The following is a 13,051-nucleotide window of genomic DNA, read 5'->3' as shown; positions in this document are numbered from 1 at the left end:
GCTGCGGTGTCACAGTTCAGAAAGCATCAGCACCACGAGGCCTTCCCAGCAGAACTTTCATAAAGTATCAGAATTCTGACTTCAAGCATTTCCACCAAAACTACATCCATTTCCTTTATATAAGATAATTTAAGGATTCAAAATGGATCGTCGGACATTTACAGATTTTGAGATTCTGTTCTTAAGGTTAAAATATCCTTGCGTTTGAAAAGGTTTCTAGACAGTTGAAAAGAGAATAGGGAAGGGAGGTACTTTTGAATTTTGAAGAGAAATACAAAAAAACAAATGAATTGTCTAATAAACTTAATTTTTCAAGAAGCATTGCTAACCATATGCATTCACTCCCCCTGCCACTGCTTTCTTTCTCACACAGTTTATTACACGATCAAAATTGAGCACAAGTACCTAACAAATCATTCAAGTTCCCAAATTCCAAAGTGCTTTTCCCAACTTCCTTGTGAAAACAAAGCAGCTCCTCAGGAAGTTTAGCTCGTGTTCTGCATTTCTTGGAGGTCCTTTCCAACCTTAACAGTTCTACTCTATGATTTCCGTAGAGCTATGAATAGATTCACACTGGCAGAGTGTACAACCAAAAACCTTCAGCCTTCGCTCTGAACTCCTCACGCTTTTAGTTGTCAGAAACTCATGGGCAACTCTACGTTTGTAAAGGGCGTGTGGTTTACTTTGATGTAGGCCTGGACCAACAGAACTGATGCTTTTTTATTTCCATTAGCCCTCTCGATTGATAAATTCACAGGGTAACCGCTGCTACTTAACATGTTCTGTGCCTGCAAGTGATGCAGCCACTGCTAGCTCAGATGCAGTGCTGCACAGAGGGGCAGGCCCACAAGCAGTGCTCGACTTGCAGACAGTCAGGACGTTTTATGAAAGCTTTAGGCTCCCGGGTCAAATTTAGTATCAAGCCCAGATTTCTCAAAAACCTGCATTAGGCATGTTAAGAAAAAATATAAAGCAGTAACGCTGTTCAAAGGCCTTCAGCATTATTTTACACTCAGCAAGGAACAGTTGCCAACTACTCAGCAAGCCCCGGCCCCTTGTGCTAGCTGGGACACCCTCTAGCTCTTACCTGGTGTCGGTACCTTACGCAATTCATTCAAACCATCTGTGAGCAACAACTAGGTATCGGAACAAGTGCTCTGAGTATTGCAAGACATAGAAAATGAAGAGTGTCAAAGTATACTTGTCATTGTGAATATCTGATCGGAAACGAAGTGTGGGGGCATGCACGTAACACGAATAAGCATGTTCCACAAGCGACAGCCTGGCTTGGCACGGTACCACATTCACTGCGCTGCACATTTTGGCACGCTTGGTACCTTTGCTGAGGTACTCTGAAACGAAACAACTGGGATGAGACCAATAGCAGTACTTCGTACTCTTTTTCATTTCAAAACCAAGATGTCCCTTGAGAGATGGGTGTGCTCACATGCTCCATACAAGCTGGAAGTGGTGGCATCGCGTCACTACCTTTTCCACAGACAAAATGCAATCTCACGTCCAGACTTGAGTGTCTGATTTGGAAGGCTGTCCAAGTACCATTCTTACAATGCATTTCCAAAATGCAAGGAGTTTCTCTCACATGTTCTGCTTTAAGAACAGCTGCATTCTCAGGTCAAGAAAGTTGTCCTTGTACAAAAGATTTAGCTTGTTCTTGGGTTTCTTTCTGTGCTTTGGAGAACTAGGGAAGTTAAAAATGAGTTTCTTGAAAATAAGTATCAGAGCAGTAAGCTCATCTTCTCTTGTAAAATGCTTTTGATTTTTCCTTTATTGTTAGTAGATCATTCAAAAAATAGGAAACCAATAGCTGAGTCATTCTTGCATTAGAAAAATCTATTCAGAAAAACGATTGCCATTCACATTGCTCAGTGGTACAACCTCCCAATTGTCATTCAAGTTCTGCACGTAAGCTTCTTGCATTTGGAGGAAAACACTAAGTGAGAAATTAGGAAATATAAAGCAAGGCAAATGAGGAGAAATTTATCTGATAAATTATTTTCCATTACCACGCAGTTCTTCTAATAGGGCAATGAATTCACAGAAGCGTGATCAATAATGCAGTCCCGCTCTGCTCCTGAAGATCAAAGTATGCGTTTGCTACAACAAAATGAATGCTACAAAAGGAACACGGATTCAGTGGAGAAGAGATTAAGTGCTTTCTTTGCATATAACAACAACCTTACTCTGTTATAATTTATTCATCAGAATAAGACTCGTGAGATGCAGTACCTTGTTTTCAGGAGGACACAGAAGACTACAGAGAAAACCCTAATACATTTACGTCGTAGTCACTCTTCATTGTTAACTGAAAGCAGTCTAAATTTTCCAAAACACACAGTTTTTAAGTTAAGCTTTGCTTCCTTCATACAGTGACACCCCAATTCCAACAATTGCAAAACTTCTGACTCACAATATTCCTTGCTGCACTAGCACATCCTACATTATATAAAAAAGCCATTTTGAAAGAAAACTGGCTTTCTTACTCTCTTATGCAGGAGGAACAGAGGTGCTACAGACATCTACAGACAGCACTACACCTGCTAATAGTAAATCATAACTGGAAAGAAAAGAGACCTAGCACTGCCAACTGAAATAGTAGAAACTTTAAAGTAAGTTGAATACTCACGAAACTGTAGATGAAGCTTGCCTAAAACTGTAAGAGCTGGCTCAGACTCTTCCTGAATTCAGTTTTCAAGGATAGGGACTAACACAATCTAACAAAAACATTAACCTGATCTAAAAACACAGCCTGGACAAGGCATCGTGCACTTTAACTTGCCTAGTTTAAATAAGTATGAATTCCAGACTTAGTACATAGTAAAATGGTAGATTTGCATTTGGTGTCTGTATTTTAAATGTTGCAGAGGGGCATTTAAACAGCCTTTGAAAGCCGGGTTACATTTTACTTTTAAAAAAACAAGATCCAGAACCCAGACAAGAACTGAGCCTCCAACCTGCACAAACTTCCAGGCAGGTTCAGCTGAGCCTTTGGCAGAACCGTTCCAGGTTTCCAACAGCTAAGCACTTCATACAACATTAAATATCCTAACGCTGGGGATCTTAATCAGCAGGAGCACGCAATTACACTTCCCCTTTCCCCCACCCCCAGTGTATTTAAATTATTTCCTTGTTTCAGTTTTCATCATTAAAGATGTCGAGATCACTTCTGTCTCCCCGTTCCCTCAGTTCAGAGGAGGGCACGCCCCGAGGGGAAATGCTCCATGGGAAGATTTTATTTCACCGGGTGAAACTGGTCAGCACATGGGACAAGCTCAGCTTGATATTAGAACAGACTGCAGGAAATGTGTCAGACTAAGGTTAACAAGCGTTTTCCTTTGATTTTCCCTCAGACTTTTTTTTTTTTTTTTTAAGAATTGTACTAGAAAAGCATGCCCAAGACTTGTCCACCCTAACTAAATAAAATTCAAGTACTCAGAAAACCAGGCCAGGAAACAACAGTATCCTGTGCACAAATAATTTGTTATAGATGTATTCATCAATTAAATGCAAGGCTAATTTCTGCACAAAATACCACACCAGCAAAACAAACGCGCAGCTAACGCAATCCGTGGTATCAACAGCACCTACAAGAGTTTCTTCTACAGTATGTTAAATACCGAGGCCTTCACGTTTGTTTTAATGGCTGTCTACAAGAGAGCACTCAAGCAGCTTAGCGTTATTGCTATTAACATCAGAAGGAATCGAGGCGTACCTGCTTCCTACTAACTTTAGCAGTAAGTGGCCGGGTGCATGGAAGCGCTACCTTGGAGTACAGCTGGGCGTTAGGAGGGGTGAATCGCGCTCACACCAGGTGTTTAAGGCACTTCACTTTTTGCTCTCTCAGCCAGGGATCTGGGAGCCAAACGCCTCCCAGACTCATCCTTACGATATCATCTAGTAGCCTTTTAGTCACATCAAAGTCTCGGTAAGGGGACTCCAAATACGAGCACGCTCCCCTGCTCTGAAACAAACCTGCTGCAGCTCTGAGGCACCTCCCTGAAACCCTGCCTTAGGGCTGGCTCGGCGCTGCTCTCAAACACCACCACCAGGACTTGCAGTTGAGACCTCGTTAAGGATTTACCAGGCTGACTCCAAGCGCTGCCCACAACACCATCTCAAGCGGCATGTCCACGGGGTAAAGCTACTGGGATTCGTAACACAAACAGCTGGAGCGTGTTCCCTAAAGCTCTCATGAGAAAACAGGGCCAGAAATCAGAGCAGATAGCTACTACTCTCTGAACTCGACTGAGAAGTTCAACAAAGCCATTGATAAGGCTGCTTTCTCCCTTCAGAAGTGAGATTTGTCAGCTGTTTGCTCAGTGTCCCTTTATCTGCAGATACTGCTCCCTAGCTCTGCAGGTCCTAGGGCCGTCCTGCAGGGCAGACCTGCACTTCCCTACTGAGGAGTGTGTTCACTGGCTGGGCCTTCTCTTACTCTAAACTCGCCTCAGCAGCTACCTGGGTGAGCTCTAGTATGTAAGGGACATGAAGCAGTTAAAGCAGGGTACTGAATTTGCGGACAAACTCATCTAAGCAGAAGCAGCAAGAGATAGTACAGGGTGACTTCTTACCTGAAACTTTGTTTCTGGGCTTCAGATCCACCAATCCAGAATGAAAGGGGATTCGAATGGGTTTTCCTTCTCAGACTTGTCTGTTAAAAGAGAGCAGCCAATCATCTTCAGCTTGGTGCACCTACTGCTTTCGTGAACGAAATCCCCATCACGTACTGCTAGCGCTGTTAGACGAGCAGCCTACACACCCTGCCGGTCCGTAACGACTGCGTTAGTGGGGTCATCGGATTGGTGGATCTAAGACAGAGAAACGGGCTCACGGACCAGAAATCACTCTGTCCCGCACCCTGTGTCAACCCATCCTAAAACAAGGGTGTTGGGGCAGCAGCTCGCTTGGCCAAGATTAAGGAAGACGAGAAGAAACTACAGGGCAAACAGCGGAGCAAACGCTAAAGCTTCGTCCTCTGCTCCAAGGACCGCTAGAGGGGCAGCACACAGCTTTGCGAAGCACCTCCACTTCTCCTCACTGCCATCCTCGTGCTCTAAAGCACGTCATTGCCCTGATTCTCTGCCTTTTTCCAGACCCAGAGTGATCTGACTTCCCTTACGTACCAGCTGCACAAAGATGGAGCCTTCAAGATACAACCTGAAGGTGAGCACTGACTTCAGGAGCTCCTCAGCATTGCTGCGGCTCTGCAGCAGGTCCTGCACCCAGGAGCAAGGTGAGGCATGCTCTCCCTGAGCAAGGTAAGGGAAAGCTGCCCCGCACTAAGCGAGATGGAGAAGGGGCTTCAGCCAGCACTTTAGCAGCATGCTCAGAGTCAAGAACGACGGATGTGAAGTGGCTTTGGCTGCAACACCTACGAGAAGGAAGCCAGCAGAAGCGCACACTGCATCCATGACAGAACTAAGAGCAAAAGCCTATCCAAAAGTGAGGAGGCTGCGAGCCTCCCAGCCACATCTCCTAACGGCCTGGGCCAGCCTACAGAAGGACCTCCCCTATCAGGGGCAGAGCTTCCCAGAACACTGCTGCAATATCCAGAGAAGGACAGGCCAACACTGCCTCTCCCACCTTCCCTCTCCTCTCCAGTCCCTCCGGACAACTGAACCAAGCGTTCCTCAGCCTCCACAACACTGCCCTGTTCCTCGAGACGGGAGCTGCAAGAAGGATGGAGAAGAGTTATGGGCATGGCTGTCCAGAGCTCCCTGAAGAAAGGAGCATCTTCACCGAGGGTGACCGGTAAGGTAACAGCTACAGGGCAACGTTTCAAGGGCAGAGCAGGGCTGTAAGTCTGACACCGTGCCCAATCTATGAATTTTAAGGCTGCCAAGTAAAGCGCTAAGATGTCAAGGCATATGACTCAGAATTTAAGAGCACAATATAGCTCAGTAACAAGACAGCTATCAAAATTATATAAATGTGCTGATTTGCTAAGTCAACGGAGCCAGCAGGATGGTAGAAGGAGAGGCAGGGAGTGTGACAGCACTGGTCTGATTTTTCTCTTGGAAGCAGCGGAGCGATGGAGACAGCCCCACTATCACGTTTCCCTGGCTAGTCCTTCGCTGCCCAGATAGAATTGCTTCAAAGATTCTCTCTCAAACACAAGCTGTAATTGTAACTGCAGTTTTGCAAACAGATTCCGAGCGTAGATTTCCACAAAGCTGCGTGTATTTTTGTCCGAGACCCTGCAATTGGCATGACTTGACAGAAGATTTGAACAGAGCGGCATTGTGCAAGCCGCTCTGACGTAGCCACACGTCCCAGAAGGGCACAAGATGCGAGTCGTCACCATTTGGGGGCCAAAATTCCCTACACAACGACTCGCAGCAACCGGAAACTTACAGCACGGCCACGCAGCTCCTAAGGCTGAACACACAGCTGCCTGTCTGCCCCGAGCCTACGAAGGAAACAACTCTTCTCAGTGCTGCACAGCTAAAAGTTGACCCCAAAAGGTTTTTACTGGTTCACACTGAAGGCACGTCGGTCCCTGTTCCTGGCAGGGGGCAGGTACCTACCTATATCTTAGAGATTTCTGTCTGCATGTGTAGGAAAGCGGGCCTGGGAAGCAGAATTGTTCTTCAGTTCCCTACAGAAATTTCAGTTTTGCAGGGTACAAGCAGAGGGATGCAACTCCTGGGGGATGTGGATAAACCAAGCAATGAAGAAACACCACGCCTCCAAACGCTCCCGTTGTTAATTCCGCCTGTATGAGAAGCAAAGTAAGTTTCCAAAAAGTCAGCACTTTTTTTGTTATTAAAGCACAAAAGGCACTGCATTATTTTTGCATTATCTGGTCTCAGTCACGCACCGCTCATAGTGGGAAATGTGTGAAAGTAATAGAGGAAAATGGAGTAGGCTGTCAGATGTCACACCACGGAGCTCAGAAATACGCCAAGAAACTGGGGAAGGAAGGGATTTTCCAGAAAAAGTGGATTTTCTGTGAACACCGAAGCATTATCAATACCATGGAAATCAAACTGCGAAATCAGATTATGTAATGAACAGCGGCATTAGTGCGAAGAAATCATCCCGAGAAGACAGCTGGAATGTAAGTATTGTTATTAATCAGCATTAGTTTAACCAACCCGGCACAGATTCTCCTTTCCCTTCAATTTATTTTCTGCCTTGCAACGACAACAAGAACGCGACTTGTCACCGAGCAGCCCTCTCGCAGCCACGGTCTCTTATTTTCTCCCACACATCGTTTGTCTCCCCTTGGCACGTTTGCCACAAGCCCCATTTCGTTCCACGCCGCTGCACGAGCACCCCGAGCAGCGCAGGAAGCTGAAACCGAAAACGCAAAAGCCAAACGGTGACCTCTAAACTCCACGGCAATAAAACGTAACGCATCAAAAACACACAACGTGCTGATTTAACAAGTGGCGGGGGCGGTTCAGAAAACACACACGAAACCAAAGCGTCCGGCCAGCCTCCGGCAGACACCGCCAGGCCTCCCTACGGCACAGCCTGCAAGAAGCCGGCCCGGTTTGGTGTGCCGGGGTGCTGGTGCAATGCTCACCACTCACCCACATTTTTAGCAACATGAACGCCTCGAAGGGATGCAGTCAGTGCGGTCTGGGAGGCACAAACAGCGCGGGTGCATTTTTATGGCTTTTTGCAGGAGCGCCCCAAGAGCCCGTCTGTCAGAGGGCCACTGCAGCGCACCACGAGGTGCCACCCCCTCCCCGGTGGCAGCCAGGCACCGCGTTTCTGAGCCTAATTCTGGGCCCGCAGGCAGCACGGCACCTTCCCAGTACCCGAGGTGCCCAGAGGCACTGGAGTTACCCGCGCTTTTTGGGCAACGAGGTCACTTCACCTGCCGCTCCGCGTTTGCTCGCTGCTGTTGCAAAGACTGGCAGATTTAGTAACGCTGGATAATTTAACTGAATCAGGGGAAAAAACTCCTTCTCAAATGAGATTTAGCGAGCCCTCGGTGAAACACAAGCATTTGGTTTCCCAAAGAACCTGCAGGTTTCCCTTGCTAAGGGCTAGAAGAGATTTCAGATCAGAGCTTTCCCTACAAGCAGAACACGTGCAGTTCTCCTTCATCTGGGCAAACCGACGGCTGCCGCCGTACAAATCCCTGCTTCAGATGAGTTTATTTTTAATTTGCAACCTCTGTTCCGCATCCCTGTGTTCGCCACATCCCCTCTTCCCTTCACCAGCCCGCTGCCCCTCTCAGCCCATTGTTTTATCTAACCCTTCCCCAAAGATACAGCTTTCCACACTTCTTTGTCTACTTCCCTCATTTCATCATCACTCTGCTGGCTCTGAATTCAGTTGCCTAGCTCTAATTCATTTTCTTAAGCTCTTCCTTCCCATTTTCTGCACCGCTGCCAAAGTCACAGCAATCTACTTGCTTTATATATTCCTCCTTCCTCTTACAGGCACTCTGAAGCGCGGCTGTCACTCTGATGGCCTCTGCAGCAGCACAGCCCTTAAATCCGCTGCCCCGAAGGCTCCTCTGTGCCCTCCACGCAGCCTCCTCACCAGCCACCACCTCCCGAGACACCCGCTCGAGCCATTTCCCTTTCCCCCCCCCAGTATGAAACAGTTTGATGCACTTTTGACTGCACGCTTTAAGGCCTGGCGTGCAGCTCACAACGCTGCTCGTTTAGCTAATGAAGATTAAAAAAAGCCAGCTGCAAGGCACGCTCTGCTAGCCCAGAGGAGAAAGCGCAGCCAGCAGCTCGTGCGACGTTTGTGAACCTGCGCAGGAGCTGCCCGTCTGCCCCCAGCCTGACGAAGAACTGAGCGGTGACATTTGAGCCACAACAGTACTGCCTTTGTTCCGGATGCAAATCCCATCACTGCCCAGTCCATCTGGATCTCTATCGCCACTGAAGTCAACTCTTTGAAGGATTCCTCTGAGAAGAGTCAGAAAAACTTAACCAAGTGCAACTGTCTGCTTGGCTTGTGCCAATTGAGACGGGGGGGCACTCTCCTACCGAGACTCGTGCAGCAGGCGTGTTTCAGCCTCCAAGCAGAACAGTGCCATTTGTTTTGCCCTGAACAACTGCACAGAGTTTGGGGCACAGCCTCGGCCAGCTGCAGTAACCCTTGGAGCTTCAGGTACCAGGGGCAGGGCCCGGGCCAAGTGGCTGCTGGCACAGAGCTCCTGGGCACAGCGCTTCGCTCCGGGACATCACCTGCGGAACGTGAGGGCCGGCAGCTCTGCCAGGAGAAACCAAAAGGCTTTTGGCGAGATACTCAATTGTAGTTCTTCATTTATTATTTACCGAGGCACTTCAATGCCGCTGGACACTTCAGAGGCACTCTAGCCAACAAAGGCAAAACCCTTTCCGCACGCATAGCGTTAAGGCAGGGCTGGCAGACGCTGCTCACGAGCCTGGCAGGGCGCTTCCCAGGCAGGGCCTTCCCACAGCGCCGGGCTGAATTCAATCTGCCAACGCTGCAGCAGAGGGATCTGCGCTCGGGGAGCATCAAGGACACGGCAGGCAGGCAGCTGCTAACAGGCTCGGTGAGCGGGCGGATTCACACCTGCTGCCCCCCCGAGGTGCCAGTGGGCACAGGAGGCTGGGAGCTGGGCTGTCACGCTCGGGATGCGCACGGTTCCACCCCATGCCTGTGTAACTTTTTAACCTGTATGAAAAAATGTATTTTTCATACCTCTGAACTCTTCTACAACCACATCAAGGCGAACTAAGAGGCTCATTATCCCCTGCTTTGAAAGCCTGCTGGTAAAACAAAGGCACGGTTAGGTGAAGCTCTCTGAGAACACGGGGACACGAGGCTCTTACCGAGCGCTCGAGACAAACGCATACAGAGGGGGGTTTGAACTGCACAGATTTCCTAAACTGCTCTGAACTTGTAGGTAAAAAAGGTGTTCCACAAACCGGCATTGGTACCTCACCTTCAGCAAGGAAAAAGGTTGATGCTTCAGAAGAGCAAAAAGGTCAGCGTTACCTAATTCCACAGAGAAAAATCACAACCAGCAGAAGAAAGAGCCCCTTCCAGCAGCGTGGCTAGCCCCCATCTGGTCTGGATTACCTCCTCCCTCCTTTCCTAACGGTTTGCCCACTCGCACAGAGCAGTAAGCCCAGACAGCACAGTGCTCAGGTGCCTCAGCTGAGCACCTGCCCGCCTGACCCCGGCCCTACCGCAGTCACAAGTCAGCCCCGGCGGCCCCGAGCCTCCCGAACTCGCGGGCACAGGCAGCGGGGACCTCCCTGGGGAGGCCGATACCATCTACAAATGAAATGCCCTAACTAAATCAAGGGCTCACCACCACTGGGAGGGCTGGACGGCGTGATTTACAGAGCCAGAACCACGTATCGCCAGCCTTAAGCTGCCCTAGGAGGAGAGCGACTGCGGCACGCCAGCGAGAACCTCGCACGGCAAATGGAAGTTGTCACTCTAAAACCTTAAAATATTTCTCTTAGATTCCAGCTTTAAAAATAGACCGGCATTATTTCCATGAGTGATTTTTCTTTAAATAAATGCAAATGATCCATCCAGCACTGGAACACCCTGTTCTGAAACTTTTGGGCCATTCACATGTTGACTCGCTCCCTCCTGTTTCTCAGCCACTCAGAGCTGCACTGTACTCATCCCTCCGAGCCTCTGCACCACACATCTGCACCTCTGCGACTCGGGGCTCATCCCTGGCCTTGGAGGGCACCAAAACACAACCTCCTGTGGCAGAGAGGCACGAAACGCCTTGCCTGTAGTGAGCAGCACCCGCATCTTCTTCCTGGCGATGCCATCCTCTAACAGGAGCGCATCCCATTAGGTCTTACCCGTTAGGATCATCCTTGCCTTTGGGATAGTCCCTGCTGCCCTTCACAGCTGACAGAGGAGCCTGCACCAAACACTGAGATCCCTGTGAGCTGTCACTATCGCCTCTCCTCCTGCCTTGGTGCCCTACAGACACGGCGCAGAGCATCTCATCTGCTGCAGCACGCGGGCACCCAGCCTTCGGGCCACATCTCCGATTCCAAACAGCTTCCAGGGACTCGAGGGAAGCCGGTGCACTCAAACACAAGTGGTTCTAGGCAAGCCCTCACTAAGGCTGAAATGAAATTCAACCATCATCTATATTTTACAAATATTGTCTGCTGTGGGGAACTACAGAATTAACTTCTCATCCTACTAAAATTTGACAATTAATGCGTTTTGAAAAAGAGAAAAATGCGTTTCTTCACGTTTCTTCTACATAATAAAGATCTTAATACCCCAGTGAGCATTTGCCTTTACATCAGCGCATCTCCTAGATGTGGCTGTAAATGGGGGACGCCACCACCAGCAGTGTTCAGAAGTTGTGTTTGCTTCTGCCAGCTTGGCCAAACCCAGACAAGGCCGGTAAAAAGGCTCACAACAGAGACGAGCAGGAAAGCTGAGGGAGGGAAACAAATCTCCCGGCCCTGAACGCCACCTGAGCACCTCCTGCTGCCAGTGGGGCAGGCAGGAGAAAAACTGCTGGAAAACTCAGTGCTCACGGTGGAAATTCAGAGGGGAAATTCAGCCTTGTCCTGCGGCACCACCTGCCCCGCTGTGAGGGGACCGCTGCGGGTGTCACCAGGGCTTCGTCGGACAGGGCTGGGGCAGCACCTCACCGAGCACAGCTTTCGCTGCTGGCTGCGGGCTTGGGATTCGTGTCCCCGCAGCACAGGTGACACCGGAGAAAGTCCCCACATCGCGGGCCAGGCGCCTGAGCAGGAGCTCGGCTGGCTGAAAGCCACACATCGGGCGTCTCCACCGAGCCCAGCGCACCGGGGAGCGCCTCAGCTCCGGCTCCTGCCCCTCGGCCCCCGCTGCGGCACCGGCCGGGACTGCGGGCTGAGGGCGAGCGGCGCCCGGCGGCACAACGGGGCCGGCCCCGAGAGCCCCGGCCCAGCCCCGAGAGCCCCGGCCCGGCTCCCCCAGCCCCGTCCCGGCCCCGTTCCCCCCCGCGGCCCCGTTCCGGTGCCGGCCGCTTTCGCTTCCCGCCGCGCTCCGCCCGCAGCGCCCCCCCCCAGCGCCGCTTCTTGGCCTTCTCCCCCTGCCCGTGCCCTTTTTTATTATTATTTTATTTTTTCGGTTAGTTCTGGCTTTCATTTTTTTTTAATCTCTTTTTTTTTTTTTTTTTGCCCCTCTCCCATCCCCGCGCACACCCCGGAGCCCCCCCCCCACCCCTCCTCCTCCCGGGGAGCCCCCTCAGGGCCCAGCCGGGGGCAGCGCGGGAGGGACCCGGGGGGGGATGAGGGGAGGTGAAGGGGAGGGGGGGGGAGCGGCGGGCCCGGTGCCGGCCGCGCGGCGGGGGGCACTCACCATCAGCTCGATGGTCTTGTCCTCGATCACCGAGTCGGGCTCCATGGCGGCGGGCGGGCAGCGCGGCCCGGCCCAGCCCCGCTCCGCTCCGCGCCCCCGGCCCCGCCCGCCCCGGCCCCGGCCCCGGCCCCGGCCCCGGCCCCGCGCCCGCCGCCAGGCCCCGGCCAGGCCCCGCCGCCGCCGCCGCCCCCCCCTCCGCGCGCACGCACGCACACGCAGGCGCAGACGCGCACACGCACGCAACGTCACCGCGTCACCGCCACCGGCCGCTCCGCCCCCTCTGGTGGCCGCCTACGGGCTCGGCTCCCCGCGGACCACAAGTCCCGGCGGCCCCCGCGGCGCCGCGCTCTCATTGGCTGCGGGCGGCGGGCTCGCGGCGCAGGGAGGGGGGGGGCGGGGGAGGCGCCTCAGGGGCTGTGAGGGGCGGCGGGAGCCGGCACCGACCCCAACCCCAACCCCAACCCCAACCCCAACCCCAACCCCAACCCCAGTCCCAGTCCCAGTCCCAGTCCCAATCCCAGTCTCAACCTCAAGGAAAGGGGGCCACGGTGCCACTCTAGAGGGGTTTGAGGTTGCAGCACAGCGCTCCCTTGGTTTAAATACAGCTTTTTTATTATTATTTTTATTTGAACTACCCTTTTCCCTCCACACACTGAGTACACTAGCGTGGTGTTCCGTAGAAGTAACAAAATATTAAACAGCACAGGTTTATTTCCAGCATTAATAAAACAGCCCCCATGAAAAACACTTC

The 13,051-nt window shown here is 51.2% G+C and overlaps 1 protein-coding gene across 6 annotated transcripts in view; it reads right to left on the bottom strand.

Annotated features, from left to right (window-relative positions):
• The window catches only part of FBXW11 (F-box and WD repeat domain containing 11), a 71,428-nt gene extending 58,973 nt beyond the window's left edge, over positions 1-12,455 (bottom strand). For 2 of the 6 annotated variants that reach the window (XM_038186356.2, XM_038186358.2), the window contains exons 1-2: positions 12,301-12,453; positions 4,590-4,669 (exon numbers count right to left, since the gene is read on the bottom strand). Coding sequence is in view for 2 of the 6 variants with exons in the window: in XM_038186357.2 (XP_038042285.1) it covers positions 12,301-12,345 (45 nt within the window). In the remaining 4 variants the exon portion in view is untranslated. Of the gene's footprint in view, positions 1-4,589; positions 4,670-6,545; positions 6,734-12,300 lie in introns of all 6 variants that reach the window. The other 4 variants (XM_038186359.2, XM_038186357.2, XM_038186355.2 and 1 more) reach the window with 4 other exon arrangements.
• Between the last annotated feature and the right edge of the window lie 596 nt (positions 12,456-13,051).

Source organism: Anas platyrhynchos, chromosome 14, assembly GCF_047663525.1.
Source record: "Anas platyrhynchos isolate ZD024472 breed Pekin duck chromosome 14, IASCAAS_PekinDuck_T2T, whole genome shotgun sequence".
Taxonomy (NCBI): Eukaryota; Metazoa; Chordata; class Aves; order Anseriformes; family Anatidae; genus Anas; species Anas platyrhynchos.
Note: the sequence above shows the minus strand (reverse complement) of the source record. Positions and strands in the feature narration are given on the sequence as shown.